Source organism: Ailuropoda melanoleuca, chromosome 14, assembly GCF_002007445.2.
Source record: "Ailuropoda melanoleuca isolate Jingjing chromosome 14, ASM200744v2, whole genome shotgun sequence".
NCBI lineage: Eukaryota > Metazoa > Chordata > Mammalia > Carnivora > Ursidae > Ailuropoda > Ailuropoda melanoleuca.
In genome coordinates, this window is record NC_048231.1 from 52,804,948 (window position 1) to 52,822,293 (window position 17,346).

A 17,346-nucleotide genomic window follows, 5' to 3' on the forward strand; every position below is an offset into this window, starting at 1 on the left:
CCTCCAGACCCAGAAATTTGGCTGCTTGCCAGACACTCCATTTATATGTCCCCGAGCCCCTCCATGTGTGTGTGTCAGCGGATGGCATCCCTTTCCACCAAGTGAAGCCAGAAACCAGAGTAATAGCAATGACTTTTCTCTCTTTTCTTAACATCATCCTACTGTATTTGAGTCCTGTTGATTCTTCCTGTCAATTCTTATACGACTCCTGTGACTGCCTGAATCCCAACCACCAAGATTTCTCACCTAATTATGACAAGGGCCACCTGTTGTTTGTCCTGTGTCACTGTTGCCCTCCTTAATCCGCTCTTCACACGATAAAAGACAAAGTCCTGTTTCTGTAAGTCAAATGTAATCATGTCATGCTTCTGCTCAAAGCTCTTCAAGACTTCCCCATTGCTCTTAGGATGAAATCAAATTTTCTTACAAAACCCTTCATCACCCATTCCCTTCTAGACCCTCCTTGCTCTCCCTCTCCCCTCTGGACGTCTCTCGCTGTCCTTCCCCGTGCTGCACAGCAGCCACCGTGGCTCTTCTACTGTTAGATTCCTCTCTGGTCCTCTGGCCCCCAGGCCTCTGCCCTTGCTGCTGCCCACCAGCGCCCCTCTCTGTGTCACATGCATCCTCACCCTGCCTTGGCTGACTCCCACTGGTCTAGATTTAGATCCCAGTGTCGGCTTCCCTTGCCTGACAGCCCTCTCTGACCTCAGGGTCTGGCCGGGGCTCCCGTTCCTGCCACCAGAGCAGCTCTGTTTCCCCCCTCCTGGATCTCATCTTGCTGTCTTGTCACTGCTGTGCCATTTATCACTCAGTAACATCCTTCCTGGAGGACGGATGGATACGTGGATGATCTGTTTACCGGAAAGGGAGCTTCTGTGGAAATAAATCTTTAAGAAGAAGGACCACATTCAAGGGATTCATTTATGGCATGGGAAATTGTCAGAGATGATAGGAGAAGTGTCACCNGATGTAAGGTGGGTAAAAATGGACATTGTGTCTGCCTTGTGCATTGACAATGGAGAAGCAGACAAATCAAAAACATGGAAAATAGAGTGAAATTACAGTTGTGAAAAGAGTTAGGAAAGCAGGCGCACGTGGCACCTCAATAACAGAGGTGAAAAGGACATCCGACCAGACCAGGGAGGTTTTGAGGCTGTCCTGGGGAAAACAGGCCTTTACTGGGGAGGAATGGGGCTGGGCTGGGAGAGGCAGGAGCAGGGTGGAAGGGTTCCAGACGCCAAGCAGGAATCCACTAGTTTCTTGAAATGGTAAGGTCAGAGGAAGCACACAGTTACATACTGTAAGTATTTCACTTAAAGGTTTTCCCACATTCCATTCTGAGTTAGCACAAGACTGGTGCTTCAGCCAATCACAGCTGAAAAGTTAGGGAAAGAAAAGACAATGCAAAAAGCCTGAAGGAGAGAAAGCTGGCATGGAAAAGGAGCAGATGAACTTTCCTTTCACCATTATGTTCCATCTTCAAAAAGCTCTCTCCCGTTGCCAGGAGGCAGGCGTTTGTCTGCCAATGCCTGCCTCTAGGTCCTCGTTGAAAGTCCTTGTGAGCCAGGACCTTTGCACCTGACCCCTGTGATCCCTCAGGCCTGGGAACAGTAATGAGGATCCCCGGCCACCCCCTGGATCAAGAAGATGGGAGAAGAAAAGGGAAGGAATCAGGTGCCGGGAGGGCAGATTAGAGATGGGACAGGAGGGACGACCTTGCATGGAGAGTGAAGGAGCAACGTGTCTACAGAAGTGTGTAGATCCACGAGAAACCACATGTGTTCTCATGAGTTTGTACAGAGTTCAAGGTGAAAAATGCCAGGGCTGTTAGTGTTCACCTGTTTGCAAAACATGTTCACGTTGTTATCACGAATCGAAAGAGAAAATGGCGAATCCAGTTGATTGCTGGCAAAACGGACGTCAAAATCAGATGATTGTGTATGTTTTCAGAACTTATTTTCTGTGCCAAGGGCTTGAAACCTGCAATTCTTCTTTATTACCTCGGTGACAATTTGCCTTGTTTCATGAGGTTTTTCCTCCTCCCTGATCTTTATTTCATTGACAGGCAAATAAATATAACTTTAAATTTCCCAGTGCACTTGCTTGCTGCGTCCCTTCCTGACAGCTCTTCAGGGGAGCGCTCCCTCGGCCCATCTGCCTTCCCTCTAATCTGCTTCTCCCCGTGTGAGTGACGCACCACTGCAGTGCAGGTCCTGGAACCAGCACTTGGCAAGGCCCAGCCCGCACATCGGAGTAGTGACCAAAAACTCTGTTTTAAAGAGAAGCTTGATTTCTAAAGCAGCTCAGGCCATTGTTTAAAGAGGGAGTGATGATTCTTTCTTGACTTAAAAAATCCCTTCACCAGTTCTCCTTCAGCCCCCAATTCTGTTATTTTGCACTATGTATCTGTGTGTGTTGGTGTCATCGTAAGGTATTAAGAACACAGGGATGTGTTGGCCTCTGTCCTCTGGAAGAGGTTAGTAGCAGTCCTCAGACCCACGGTGTTTATGCGGAGCCAGTCTAGCAACAGCTGATGAGCACCTGCGTGCCGAAGATGGGGAAGATGCGGCAGGGTACCCAAAGGGGGTTGGTATGTTGCTGCCTTCACAGGGTAAATAAATCCTGGCCAAAGGGGCAGGAAGGAGTGGAGTGGTTCATTCTGAAGATCGAGTAGGGAGTTAGACCAGGAAATATGGAAACAGATTAAGTAACAATTCAGATGTGGTCCAGTCAAAATACAACTGGATCAACATCTTCACACCCTGACTTGTCACCTGTCCCCTCTCCTAATTTTCATTTGAAGTCTGTAGAATGATCTTTGTCATGTTATCAGTCTGCAGAAACTTTGACCTCACCAGCAAATACTGTAATCATTCTGAGATGACAGGAGAATCTATTTCTACCTCTTGATCTATTTTTTTTTATTTTTTATATCTTTCTAAATATGCTATTATGGCTGACAGATTAAATGAGGACTTGTCACATGCCACTTTAGCTTGTCTTTCTGTGTATTTTCAGCCAACATTAAAAACACATATAGTAGTAATTAAGTCTTCTTTAGAAATAATTTCTTACCGGTAATGTGCTTTTTGGTTCCCTCAATGAGACACCATAACTTGATAAATTATTCTGTTGGCAGTGGTAACAACAGGGCCTGCATAATTGTAAACCCTTCCCACGCTGGTACTTAGCAGAAATTATGCAGCCCGATTTCCTTACTTTGGAATACGGAGGCCACTGTTAGTAAGTTTTCAGAAATATTCCTTCATTCTGTCTTTTGGGAGAAATCACTAGCATTTGACAAATGAGATTCTAAAGTGATGCTGCCTTAGAGAGAGGTTTTGTTGCTTTAGAGCCTCACCTTATACTATTTTTTATTGAATTTGGACTGGTCGTGAGATCCAGTTGGGTATAAATCCAAAGACAAGATCCCTGGTCTCCTTTTGTGATGAAAAATTTTCCATTTATTTTACTTCCACTTTGCCTTTTTTAAAAATTTAGAATTATTCAGGGAAAATATATTATATTATGTAAATAAAAGGAGACAGATGGGTTAAAGGGGGAAAAGAATATTTCCATTTTAGCTCAGCTTCGGAAATCTAGGCCAACACTGATAAAAATTGAAGAAACACAGATTGAAACCAGATCTGTCTTACAAGAGAAATGGTGCAGTATTAAGACTCCAAGCACAAGCAACTTTGAGTAGAGAAACCATTTACACCAGCTCCAGAGAGGTTGCTTTCCAATGGACTTGTTCAGATTTGATTTTTTTTAGTGATGTGAGTCATCACTGATCAAAATGAATCACAAATGATTTTTTATGTGAAATTTGGAGGGCATTTCAAAGGCATAAAACATCGTATCAGAGCTGTTTCACCCCTCACATTCATCCTGTATTTCTTATTAGATTAGCAACGTTTTAAAATCTAAACTCTCACTTGGTGACATTTTCATTAGCACTTCTTATTCCATGTTCTGGCTTTTAAATTTTAATGCCTGTCTTAAAAAGAAAGAGAGAGCAAAGGCTTATTAATCAGAAGTGTATTACTTTCAATTTACCATCTTCAAAAAAATAAATAAATAAAATAACAAACAAGCAAGCAAACCTTGTTGAATGGCTAGTCCTAACTAGAATTTAAAGGAGTCACAGAAAACATGGTGAGGGTAGAGAGGGCAACCGGGTTCCGAAAAGCCGAAAATACAGACTGTAAGGGAGGACTGCAATGTGTTTCTTAAATTCCGGGTGAGAAATGACTAAGGAACTAACTGAAATAGGGTTCTGAGGCCCTGGCTGACCCGCCTAAGGGACGGTGGGCAACTTTGTTCTTCGTCTCAATTAAGAATAGCAGTAAATTAAATGAGCTTAACCTTCAAAGATGAAGGATGTACTAAGCATCCTTGAATAGTTGTACTTCCTTTGGCTTCTAGAACCCTAGCTTGTCCGTGTGCTTTGGAAACACGAGGGTTATGATGAGGCGAGTCAGAGAGGCCTGGTGGGTACCAGGAATTCGGAGGCTCCTGGGGACTCTCCTTGGCCCTGAGCCCAAGGTCCTCACTCGGTCCATGGTGTTCTCCCTGGGAGCTGGGGCCTGGCCTCATTTCTGGGCTACTTGCTGCTCCTCCAAGGCGTGCCCTGCTGCTGACAGCCTGGTGCTGCTTCTGAACTCATTCTACCACCCTGACTTGTAAGCCACCACAGACGTCCAGGCCTTGCCTGCCCTATTGCCTTCCTGCATCCAGGGGCTCTGTGTCCAGCAATCCCAGGCCCGTCCTGGCCCCATTACCTGCCTCCCGGCGTGCCACCCTGCCCTCAGACTCGTGCTGACACACTGTCGGTCACTAACGTCTATGGCTTACAGGAAGGAAATCTCTGCCCATCGAGGGCTGTTCACCCCTGTTCACCCCTAAGAAAGGGCTGTAGAAATAGGAGAGGCTCTCCTTTGTCAGAAATGGTTTCTGTCAGTCAGAGAACACAGACTAACTCGTGCCTTATCAGTAGAATCAGTAAACCTCGGGTTTTGGAAACACTGGCAGAAGAGAAAGGCCAAACTGTAACAAACAGCAGCTAGTTTGGGAATTTATATAGAATCCAAATGCTTGGATGGAAATTTGCACCATCTTCTATACTTTCATGGTCGAGGAGTCCACATACATCTCTCTGTTAGATACAGATGGACCCATGCCCGTATTAAGGCAGAAATCAGAGTTAGGGCAGGGTCACAGCCTTGCTGTGGGGAGAGGGGCCTGGGATCACCGAGGGAAGGTAGGAGCAGTGCGCCCAGGACTGCAAGGACAGATCCCATGACCACCAGTCCTTGGAGATTAAAAAGGATCCTGTTTCCTAATGGATTTTTCTAAATCACAAAATAAGATAAGGACCTTATTTTACAAATCTTATGGTACATGACTATCTTCACATTTTTTTTGCCTGTTTAATGTAATTTTTGAATAGGTAGCATATTCACATGATAATGAAAATTCCNTCTAAATCACAAAATAAGATAAGGACCTTATTTTACAAATCTTATGGTACATGACTATCTTCACATTTTTTTGCCTGTTTAATGTAATTTTTGAATAGGTAGCATATTCACATGATAATGAAAATTCTAAAATACGTAAAGAGGCACACAGTGAGAAGTCTCCTACCCACTCCCATCTACATAGTACTCCCCCTCTTGACAGATACCCACTGTTAGTCTTTGGTGCATCCTTCTAGAGTTTCTTTATACATACAGGAGTCAATATAAATATATTTTCTTATTCTACCTCCTTATTTTTAACACAATAAGCAGTATGTCTTATGCACTGTTCTTACTTGAATTTTNCTGTTCTTTCTTTAATTTTTTTTTTTTTTTTTTGCTCAACAGTATACCCTGGGGATTATCCCCATTTGTACACAGAGCCTCTTCTCAGTGCCTGGAACCGCCTAGTAGCGTTCCACCGAACGATGAGCCACTGTGTTACCAGACTGTTTCCAGTCTCGTATGTCATTTTGCACACGTGCTAGTGGGGCTATAGTATAAATTTCCAAAAGTGGAGGAGTGGCAGAATGAAAGGGCAGGTATATCTGTCACTTACCCTACAAACATACTAATTTACACTCTTCCTAGCAATTTTTTGAGGATGCCCATTTCTTAATACCAACTGTCTGTTATCAAACATTCAGATTTTTTTGCCACCATGGTAATTGAAAAATGCTACCTCGGTGTAATTTTAATTTGCATTTTTATTGTGAGTTAGATTGAGCCTCTTTTCCTGTGCTTAAGAGTCATTCGTGTTTCCATTTCTGTGAACTTCGCCAATTTTTCTGTTGCCATTTTAGTCTTTTTCTTTCCAGTTTCAAAGAGCTCTTCATTTTTATGGATTTTAGGAAATTCACCCTGTCTCCATGGTATGAATTGCCTAGATCTGTTCCCGTTGTGTTTTGCTTTTTCAGTTTTGATTTTGCTTATGGGTATTGTGTTTATTTGGCTGGTTGGTTGGTTGAAGTTCACCCTGCCTTTACTCACCAAACATTTTACTTCCTTTTGGATGATACAGCCCAGTGAGAGCGATCTTTCCCGTGCCACGACAAGATCCTGTTATAGTTTATTGTAGTACTTCTATGGGTTTTTATTTTTTTACATTGAATCTTGGCATTTATTTGGAATTTATCCCAGTGTGTCATGTCAGCTGTAAATCCACCTCTATTTTATTTGGTTTTGATTCAGAAGGCTACCCACTTGATTCAGCCGGGTCTGCACCACTTCCTCACTCCACTGAGCCGTCACTTTAGTGGGCACTAAATTTCCATAAGTACTTGGTCTATTTTTGAGCTTCTTACTCTGTTCCGTTAGTCCGTCTGCTAATGCAGCTGTGCCGCATCGTTTTAATTGTTGAGGTCTTATAAAATGTTCTAACGTCTGGTTGGTCGGTCACACTTCATCACTATTCCTGTTTGTTTTTTGTTTGTTTTGTTTTGTTTTCCATGTGAATTTCACAGTTAGCTTGTCAGTATTTTTACTGAGATCATGGTAAGTATATGAGAGTAACTTAGATAAATGTGAGATCTTTATGATGTTGATTCTTCTACAGGAATATGCTGTCTTTTCCTTTACTGGAATCTTCTTTTGTTTCCCTCAGAAGTGTTTTTCATTTTTCTTCAGCAAGTCTTACACATTTCTTGTTAAATGTCTTCCTGGGCATTTGACTGCTGTAAATTGGTCCTTCCACCGTATCTCCTAACTGGTGTTATCTGCGTATAGGAGGACTTTTGCTATCATTGTTTTAATTGTGTACGTTGCTAATTTACTAATGCTTCTTATTTTTTGTTGGAGTCTGTCGATTGATTCCCATAATTCTGGACTTACAATGATGTCATCTGCAATAATGATAGTTTTAACTTCTGCTTTGTAAATGCAACATCTCTCATATCTTTTTCTGATCTAATTGTATTGGCCTGGGCCCCAGTAGGACAAGGATGCCCATAATAAGTAGCAATGGTGATAGCAGGCATCCTTCTTGTCCACAATTGTGTTTAAAATTACTCTAAAGCTTCCCCAATAAAAAAATAGCATGACCTTTTAGACTAAAGATATTTTATTGTGTTAAGAATCTATACCAGTTAGTTCCTCTATTGAGTGTTTTTTCAGTAATGATTATTGAGTTTTAATACATGCCTTTAAAAATCTGTTGAGAGAGATGATCACAACTTTTTCTTCTTAGACTCTTTGTTATAAATAAATTTCCTGTTACTAACTTGTCCTTGAATTTATATACAATAAACCTTGTATTGTCACGATGCATAATTTTGCATGCTGTTTAGATTTTGGCTTTGATGTTAATAAACAAGAATGGTCTATAGTTTTTCTTGATGTATTAGGTGCTTGCACTCTGTCAAAAATTTGGGTATCAAATGCTTGCTTCATAAAACGAATTTGTGAGTTTTCCCTTTTTCCTGCACTCTGGAGGAATAGCATTAGAATCTTCTGTTCTCAAACAGTTTGGTAGGAATCCCCTACGAATCCACCTAGACCTTTTTAAGTACACAGCTTAATGAACTGGAGCTTTGCCAGGAGTGAAGAGGGTAGATTTTTTTATACTATTATCTGTTTCTTCTATGGAAAAAAAAATCTGTTTAGATTTTCTATTTCCTCTATGAGCAATGTTGGTAAATTACATTTTCCCAGAAAATTATCCATTTATTCTGCCTTTCAAATGCATTACCTAGAGCTAAGCATAAGTAGTTTAAATTTTTCTGTTTCTGTATTTCCCCCCAGCATACCTTATTTTCTATTATCTTTTTATCTTTTATATATGATCTGATTGCTCTGACATGTGTGTGATTCTTCTGAAATTAACAAGCTCTATTTCTGTTCAAATGGTCACCATTATAAATGTATATAAAGCTTCTAGCTTTCCTTCTCTTCAAAGGACATTAGCTCCTTATTTCCTACTGTGAGCAATGAAAAAATTAGTATGTTTTCTCCTCCTCCTCCTCATATCAGATTTTAATCAAAAATATTACCTTAACTGATACTGTACTGTTAATGTGTGTGCACTTCTCTTACGCGATTTGTTGGCTTTCAGGAAAGGAACTCACTCTACTTCCACCTTATTCTCCCTTCCTTTTCCTGCATTCTCCATCATCAGGGCTGTATTGTTAAACCATCCCATTCCCCTTATTTTCTATCTATTTTAGATCGAGAGTTAAACATAGTCACAGCTCCACACCAGTCCTTCCATTAGACTTTTCTTCTTCTGGGACATCTTTAAGAACGAGTAACAGGAAACATAGTTCTTGAGTTCTTGCATGTTCAAAACATGTCCATAGCCTGTATATTTGAAGGACAATTCTTCCAGACAGAAAATCCTTTTCTACACTTTTTTTCCTTGAGTATGTTATACATACAGCTCTACTATCTTCTAGTTTTCTTTTTAAAAAATTAGTTCAGTTAAATATACATAACACAGAATTTATCATTTTGACCATTTTTAAGTACACAGTTGAGTGGCATTAAGTGTATTCACATTGCTGTGTGATCACCACCACCGCACAACTCCAGAATTTCTTTCGTTATTCCAAACTGAAACTCTGTGCTCATTAAACAGTAAGCCCGATTGCCACTCCCCAAAGCCCTAGGTAACCACTGTTCTACTTTCTGTCTATATGTATTTGACTATTCTGGATTTCTCCTATAAATGGAATCATACAGTATTATTCTTTTGTGTCTGGGTGATTTCATTTAACGTAATGTCTTCAAGATTCATCCATACTGGAGTGTGTATCATACTTTCATTCCTTTTAAAGGTTAAAAATATTCCACTGTATATGTAGACCACATTTTGTTTATCCATTCAGCCAGCAGCGTACACTATAGTATTTCTTTAGGGTTTTCTACATATAAGATTACATCATCTGCAAAGAGACAAGTTTACTTCTCCTTTTTAATTTGGATGCCTTCCTGTGAGTTTGGAAGTGTTTCCTCCTCTTTAATTTTGTTGGAAAAGTTTGAGAAGAACTAACGTAAGATCTCTCAGTGTTTGGTAGAATTCACCCGTGAAGCCATCTGGTCCTGGGCTTTTCTTTGTCAAGGGATTTTTGATTACTGATTCAGTCTCCTTAATTAGGTATGGGTCTATTCATATTTTTTTATTTATTCATGATTCAGTCTTGGTAGGTTTTGTGTTTCTAAGAATTTTTCCACTTCATCTACGTTATCTAATCTGTGGACATACAGTTATTCATAGTACTCTCTCATAATCTTTTTTATTTCTGTAGAGCTGGTAGTCGTGTCCCCACTTTCATTTCTGATTTTAGCAATTTGAATCTGCTCTTAAAAGTTTGTCATCTCTGTAAATCTTTTTGAAAATCAACTCTTAGTTTTATTGATTTTTTTCTTCTCTGTTTTATTTATCTCTACTCTCATCTTTATTGTTTCCTTCCTTCTGTTAGTTTTGAGTTTAGTTTGCTATTCTTTTTCTAGTTCCTTAAACTGTAGTCAGATTGTGGACTTGATGTCTTCTTCTTCTTCTTCTTCTTTTTTTTTTTAATGTAAGCATTTACGGCTATAAATTTTCCTTTTAGCACTGTGTTTGCTGTATCCCATAACTTTTGGGATGTTGTGTTTTCATTTAAATTTGTCTCTAAGTTTTATGATTTTGTGGTTTCCACTTAGATTATTTAAGAGTGTGTTAATTTCCACATATTTGTGAATTTTTCAGTTTTCCTACTATTAATGACTTCTAATTCCATCTTGTGGTCAGCAAAGATACTTTGTATGATATCTATCTTTTAAAATTAGTTGGGACTTGATTTGTGTTCTAATATGTGATCTATCTTGGAGAATGTTCCAGGTACACTTGAGAAGAATATGTGTTCTGTTATTGGCTAGAATGTTGTGTATATGTCTTTTAGATCTAGCTTGTTTATTTTGTTGTTCAAGTCTTCTGTTTCCTTACTTCTGTTTGTTGTTCTATCCATTATGTGAGGGGAGTATTGAAGTCTTCAGTTATTTTTGTAGAACTGTCTATTTCTCCCTTCAAATCTGTTAGTTTCTGCTTCATATATTTCAATAATCTGTCATTAGTTGCATAACAGTTCATAATTGTTATATCTTCTTGCACTATTGAACTTTTTATTCATATATAATGCCATTCTTTGCCTCTTGCATACTTTTTTTTTATTTAAAGTCTATTTTGTCTTATATTAGTATCACCACCCTGGCTCAAAGGGTACTGTTTGCATGCAATATCTTTTCCCTTCTTTTCATTTTCAACATATTTGTGTCTTTGGATCTAAAGTGAGTCTCTCGTGGACACCATATAGTTGTATCATATTTTTTAATCCATTCTGCCACTCTGTCTTTTGACTGGAGAGTTTAATCCACTTACACTTAAAATAATTACTGATAATGAGGGGCTTAACTTCTGCCATTTGCTGTTTGTTTTCTGTATGCCTTATAAGACATTTGTCCCTCATTTCCTACATTACTGTCTTCTTTTGTGCTTACTTGTTTTTTTGTTGTTGTTGTTGTGAGACATTTTAATTCATCTTCATTTCCCTTTGTATATACTCTTTTGTATATTACATTTAACATCTCAGTGTTATAACACTCTAATTTGAATTTATAAGAACAAACATTCTGCTCCTTTACAGCTCCATCCTCCCCACCTTTCAGTTATTGATATCACAGATTTCATCTTTCTGTATTGTGTGTTCAAAAACATGGACTAATAATTGTTTTTATACATTAATTATTTAAATCATATGTAAGAAGTAGAGTTACAAACCAAAATTACAGTAATACTTGCTATTATATATTTCTCTATGTGTTTATCTTTACAAAATAACTTTATTTTTGTATGCCTTTTAGTTACTGCCTAGCCATCCTTCCATTCCAACTTGAAGGACTCCCTTTAGCATTTTTTATAGGGCAAGGCTAGTGGTAATTAATCCTCTTAGCTTTTGTTTGTCTGGGAATGTCTCTTAATTTCTCCTAATTTTTGAAAGACAGTCTTGTCAGTTGTAGAATTCTTGGCTGACAGGTTTTTTTTTTTCTTACAGCACTTTAAATATATTATCCCATTGCCTTCTAGTCTGCAAGTCTTCAGCAGAGAATCCCTCTGATAATCTTGAAGATCCCTTGTATATGATGAGCTACTTTTCTCTGGTGTTTCCAAGGTTCTTTCTTTGTCTTTGTCTTTCAACAGTTTGATTATAATGTATCTCAGTTTTGTGTCTTAGAATNTAATGTATCTCAATTTTGTGTCTTAGAATTTAACCTATTCAGGATTCATTCAGCTTCTGAGATTTGTAGATCCATGTCTTTCCTCAAATTTGAGAGGCTTGCATCCATTTTTTCTCATGTCTTTCTCTCCCTCTCCCTCTCTTTTCTTTTGGGACTCACACAATATGTATGTTCGTCCACTTGCTGCTGTACCACAGCTCCCTTAGATTCTATTCACTTTTCTTCAGTCTTTTTTCTTTCCATCTCAGACTTGATAGTTTCTGTTAGCCTATCTTCAAGTTTACTACTTTTTCTGGCTGCTCAAATCTGGTTTTGAATCCCTCTAGTAAATCTTTCACTTCAGCTATTGTACTTTTCAGGTTCAGAATTTCTTTTTAGTTCCTTTTTTATTTCTGCCTCTTTATTGATATTTTCATTTTCTTTAAACATTATTTTCTTGACTTTGTCCCTGTCTCCCTTTAGCTCTTTGAGCATCTTTCAAGAAAGTTTTTTTAATGTCTTTGTCTTATAAATCTGTACTCTAGTTTTAGGGACACTTTCTATTTTTTTTTCTCTGAATGGGTCATAGTTTCTTATTGTTGAAAACTAGACATTTGAATCTTATAATATGGTATCTCTATTAATCAGCATTTCCCCCCCACCTAGGGTTTGCTGTTCTGTCTTTGTTTTTAATTGCTGTAGGTTGTTTATGTACTGGGGATCAGCCTGAGATATCAACTTAAGGTCTTCTCAGATCTTTCTGAGCCTACATTTTACCTTCTGCATTTTACCATGTACAGTGACTTTATAAATTCTCTTATATGCAATTGCTTTTGGATGTCTTAATCCTTACATATCTGGTTTCCAAGAGGGGAAAAGGGGGAAAAGATTTAAGGCACTGTTTCTTTAAATATGCTGGAAGCCACTTCAGCCAGTGCAGTTTCAACAACAGAGGCTCCCTCTGTGCCTGCACTTTCACAATCAGAAGCAGCAATCAGTGATCACAACACACTTGCTTGATGTCTAGAGGACAAGGTCCTTATTGACTGCCTTGGTTCCTTCAAGTCACATGCAAGCCACTCCAGGAATGTGGGTGGAGCTGCCCACCATGGACCAGCAGGTGGGGAATGGGGAGGCACTACCACACTAATAGCTGAAATTAACCAAAACTCAGTGATTTACTGTCTAAACACTCCCTGGAAGGTGGAAGTCTTCAAATATATTCCAGAGTTCCAAAATTGTTACAGAGTCAGAGTCAGTCAGGGTCTGCCAGAGGAAGTCCTATGTTGATGAAGCTTCCTAGCACTTCCTACCTGCCCTCTTCCCCGTATTCTGTTTTTGAAGATTTTGAGGAGATCCCTGAGGCTCATCTGGCTGCCCATATGAGTGTTTATCTTTAAACTCCAATAGTTTCACAAAGATATATCTTGTTATTGAATTCTAGTTCACCTAATATGGTAAATAGTGTATCCGTTCAGTATCTCTGTTATGTTCAAGCATATAGATTCTAAGTATAAGGAAAGAGTTGTTCTTATTACTATCTAAATATTTGTTTTGTTTCATTGTTTCGGTTTTTCCTCAGACATGCTAGTTATGTATTTCCTAGATCTCCTCTAATCTTTTTTTTTTAAAGATTATTTATTTATTCNGTTTCATTGTTTCGGTTTTTCCTCAGACATGCTAGTTATGTATTTCCTAGATCTCCTCTAATCTTTTTTTTTAAGATTATTTATTTATTCGACAGAGATAGAGACAGCCAGCGAAAGAGGGAACACAAACAGGGGGAGTGGGAGAGGAAGAAGCAGGCTCATAGCAGAAGAGCCTGATGTGGGGCTCGATCCCATAACGCCGGGATCACGCCCTGAGCCGAAGGCAGATGCTTAACCGCTGTGCCACCCAGGCACCCCTCCTCTAATCTTCTTTTTAATCTTTTATTTCAATTTCATTTTGCTTGCATTTCTTATGTTTATCTTTAATGTCCCTTACTCTTTATTATAAAAGATGTACTCTCCCTTTCTGCTCCTTCCTGTTTCATCTTCGTTTCAGTTATGGTTTATTTTTTCCTTCTACTTCTTTCTTGAAGTCTGCCTTTCCTCCTATCCATTGCCATCTCNTACTCTTTATTATAAAAGATGTACTCTCCCTTTCTGCTCCTTCCTGTTTCATCTTCGTTTCAGTTATGGTTTTATTTTTTCCTTCTACTTCTTTCTTGAAGTCTGCCTTTCCTCCTATCCATTGCCATCTCTTCTTTGAATTACTGCATTCTTACTATGTGTTCTTCATTCATAGAGGTAATTGCTTCACTAAGCTTTGTTTTATGTTTCTAAATGCATGTCAACATGTCTGATTACTTTTTGCATCTTCTCAGAGGCAATATTTTTCCTGCTTGCATTTTTAATTTATAATGGCTTCTGTTGGGCTCCTCCACATTTACTCATGGCATGTTTGCACACCAGTATATTAATTCCCTTTCTTTTCTTTCTTTTTTTTTTTCTGTTTAGAGCACTCATTATTGAATGGGTTGGATTTTCCTAGACTAGCTATTTGCACACCCCTCCAGAGTAGTGGGAATTGGGGGTCAGACTTCACAACTAAAGGTTTTCTTTTTCTTGCCTGATGCTGAGACCAATTGCTTACTGCAGCTATGGCTCATCTGAATTATTCTTTGTGTAATTCTGATTTCTCTAACTCTGAAACAAACGGAGTCCAGGAGGGCATCTTGCACCAGCCCTGCTGACCCCAGGTCCTGCATCCATTTTTCAGAAACAAAGACCATTCTGTGGTTGGATGCTTATAGAGATCTGCCACCTCAGGGCCCTTCTGCCTCTGCACGACTTCTGGCAGTCACATTTGCTTCTGGCCCCTCTTACAGATATATTAGAATCTGGAGAATATGTTTACCTCCTAGTTGCACTAAAAGCAGAAACTTAGCTGTTTTGTTTGTTTATTTTCTTTATTTTTCTGTATGGTTCCAAGTGGATAAGAGAAAATGCCCACAGCCCTGTTTCTTACTGTTTATCATGTTTGAAATGACTGTAATAAAACCACAGTCTCTTTTCTTTTATTCCATTCAACTTGTCTTTATTAAACATAGCACCTTCTATTAGGACCATAGGGTATACACAGGAGGAGAAGTTTTTCTCCTTTAGTGGGGGTTTAGAAGTGGAAACAACCATTACAGATATAAAGGAACATGGGACAAGTGCTACTTTATGGGTTCAAACCAAAAAGTCTGGAAGAGAGCAAAAGATTCATTTTCTGTGGAAATCAGAGAAATTTTCAGGAGCAGATAGCAGTTGAACTGGGCCCTAAATAGTGGGTAATGTTTCAACAAATACAAATAGGAGACAAGAGATTCCTGATGGGTAAAGTCAGTAATCAAAAACACAACACTAGAACAGTGCAGGCATTTTCAGGACACAGTGGGGAACTGGCTACAGGACACATCAGAGAGAGTCATGGAGAGGGGTGGATTGACCGTGAGAGCCCACAGTCTGGAGCATCATGCTAAGGAGTGTCGTCCTGGACTTAATGGGAGAGAGTTTGTGGATGGTTTGAGTTCAGTCATTGTTTGTTTGCTGTTTGTTGTTTTGTTTTGATTTTGGGAAGAATGCAATGGATAGATTTTTGCCTGAGAAAAATTCTGATAGCAAGTTGAAGAAGTTTCAGAAATAGAAGAGCCTAAAGACAGAGGCCATCATATGCTGACAGTGAGGACAGAATGAGGGGATAGGGACCAACAGTATAGACCCTTGCTTACCTGTAGCAAAGTCAGACACGGACCCTCCAAATTCCCATTCTTTGCCTTATAAATAATTGGCTGAACTGGGAATAAGATGCCTCTTAACCAATGGTTAATTTTCTCTTCTTCCCCCAGACCCCTAAACTTTGTTCCACTCTCAGCCTGAGCCAACAGACGGCCACCTGCCCCAGCCTCCTTAAGGGCCCTCTAGGAAACCAGACTGGCCTCCCTGAGGTACAGACAGATCTTGTTGCTCTTTCATCTCCCTTCCCCCACATCTTGTTCTTTTTAGTCTTGTTTTCTCTGCTCTGTGAAAGAAAAGCTGTTTTCGCCTAGCCCTTTGAGAGCTTGCCAATATTATGGTCAGAGCTGCCACCTGTTACAACAAGCCCTTCCCTTCTTACAAATCATCCTTTGGAGTGAAGTCTCTCTTTACTTGTTTTTTATTTGACAGCACCAAATCATGTAGGATGCAGGGTCAGCCAAACCAACTGATTGGACAAGAACAGTTTCGAGGTGGAAGGGGGGGGAAATCAAGCAGTGCAGCTTTGGAGCCAGGGTGTCCACCCAAGGGAGAAACATACCATGGTTTTTCAGCTCCTTTTTTGTATCTGTGGTTTTAGTTTGGTTTGTTTTTCTCTTGTGGGGAGGGCAAAGTCCTCTATTTTAACTTGCAAAAGAAAAATACAACTTGGGGGGAAAAAAATCTTTGGGTCCTTATATTTCTAAAATGCACCTCACTTAAGTTAGTTTTTCTCCCCATCTTTTAAATCTCCCAATACCAAGCATCCAAGTGAGTTGAAATCAGGAGGGAAAAGAAAATTATTAAGTGCTCTTTTTGATATTGACAATTTGGGCTTTACTTCCTTTTATCCATTTATAAGATCCATGAATTTAGTATCCAATAATGCCGAAGTCATACTGCTTATAAGATAATGCCTGCCATCAATGTTCCCCACCCCCCCCACCCCAACAACTTTTGGGCACCCAGTGTGCTCTCTGCTGCTTTCTAGATTCTTAGGCATTGGTCTTAAAATGCATAGCTCCTGGCATCTTCAGTGTGCTTCATAATCTCCACTAATGTTCATCCACAGCCAGGAACAGTAGGAACAATCAGGTCCAGCTTTTACCATGGAAGGGTCACCCCTGGCTTCCATTTCCAAGATGATGAAATAGAGCAGTGCATGGGGCCCAGACCCCAGTGCGCCTGAGAAAGCTGCAGGGGCACATGAGCCCCACAGGTGGCCTTTCCTGGGCTTTCATCCAGCTCGGTGTCCCACGTGGTGTTTTAGCCTGGACCTGTTTGATACATGAAAATCCCCGGCTTTCCTTTAATGGAGGTTGAATATGCAAAATAACTGCAACAGCATTGCTTGGAATAAAGGGAATCCCTGCACAGCCCCCCCTCCTCCGTGTTTCCTGCCACCCATGGCCCTGAGGTTTCCGTTTTCCCGTTTCTCAGCTTCTCTTTCATTTTCCTTTGCTTGTTCTCACAATGTGAGATGAGTCTTTTGAATCCCTTCAGCTCTCTCTGCTTAGTTCTGTGTCTGCAGAAGTGTGAGGCCATAGTGACATGGGCGAGACGACTATTCAAACCTCAGCGAAAGCACAAAGCCGGGTTCTCGCTAGATTGCCCAAGAACGTATTCGTTTTACCTTCACCTGGGCTGAATTTTGAGTTCCTCTTCTTCTTATTCTCAAAAAAGAAAGACCGTCTTCTAAATAACTTTTCAAAAATAACCTATCTGTAATGTGTTGAATTTTTTTTAAACCAAGTCTCAGGTTTGGCCTCCAGCATTCTCTCCCCAGGACAGTAAAGCTGGAGCCTGGTGAACACAGAGTGCTGAAAAGTTGGGATTTAATCAAATCCAGGGAGCCTACTGCTGTTTTATTT

The 17,346-nt window shown here is 39.7% G+C and overlaps 1 protein-coding gene across 1 annotated transcript in view; it reads left to right on the top strand.

Moving 5' to 3' along the window:
• The window catches only part of L3MBTL4 (L3MBTL histone methyl-lysine binding protein 4), a 375,657-nt gene extending 359,911 nt beyond the window's left edge, over positions 1–15,746 (top strand). The window contains exon 16 of the mRNA XM_034642569.1: positions 15,589–15,746. Coding sequence (XP_034498460.1) covers positions 15,589–15,596 — 8 coding nt within the window. The 3' untranslated portion in view covers positions 15,597–15,746. The remainder of the gene's footprint in view (positions 1–15,588) is intronic.
• The last annotated feature ends 1,600 nt before the right edge of the window (positions 15,747–17,346 follow it).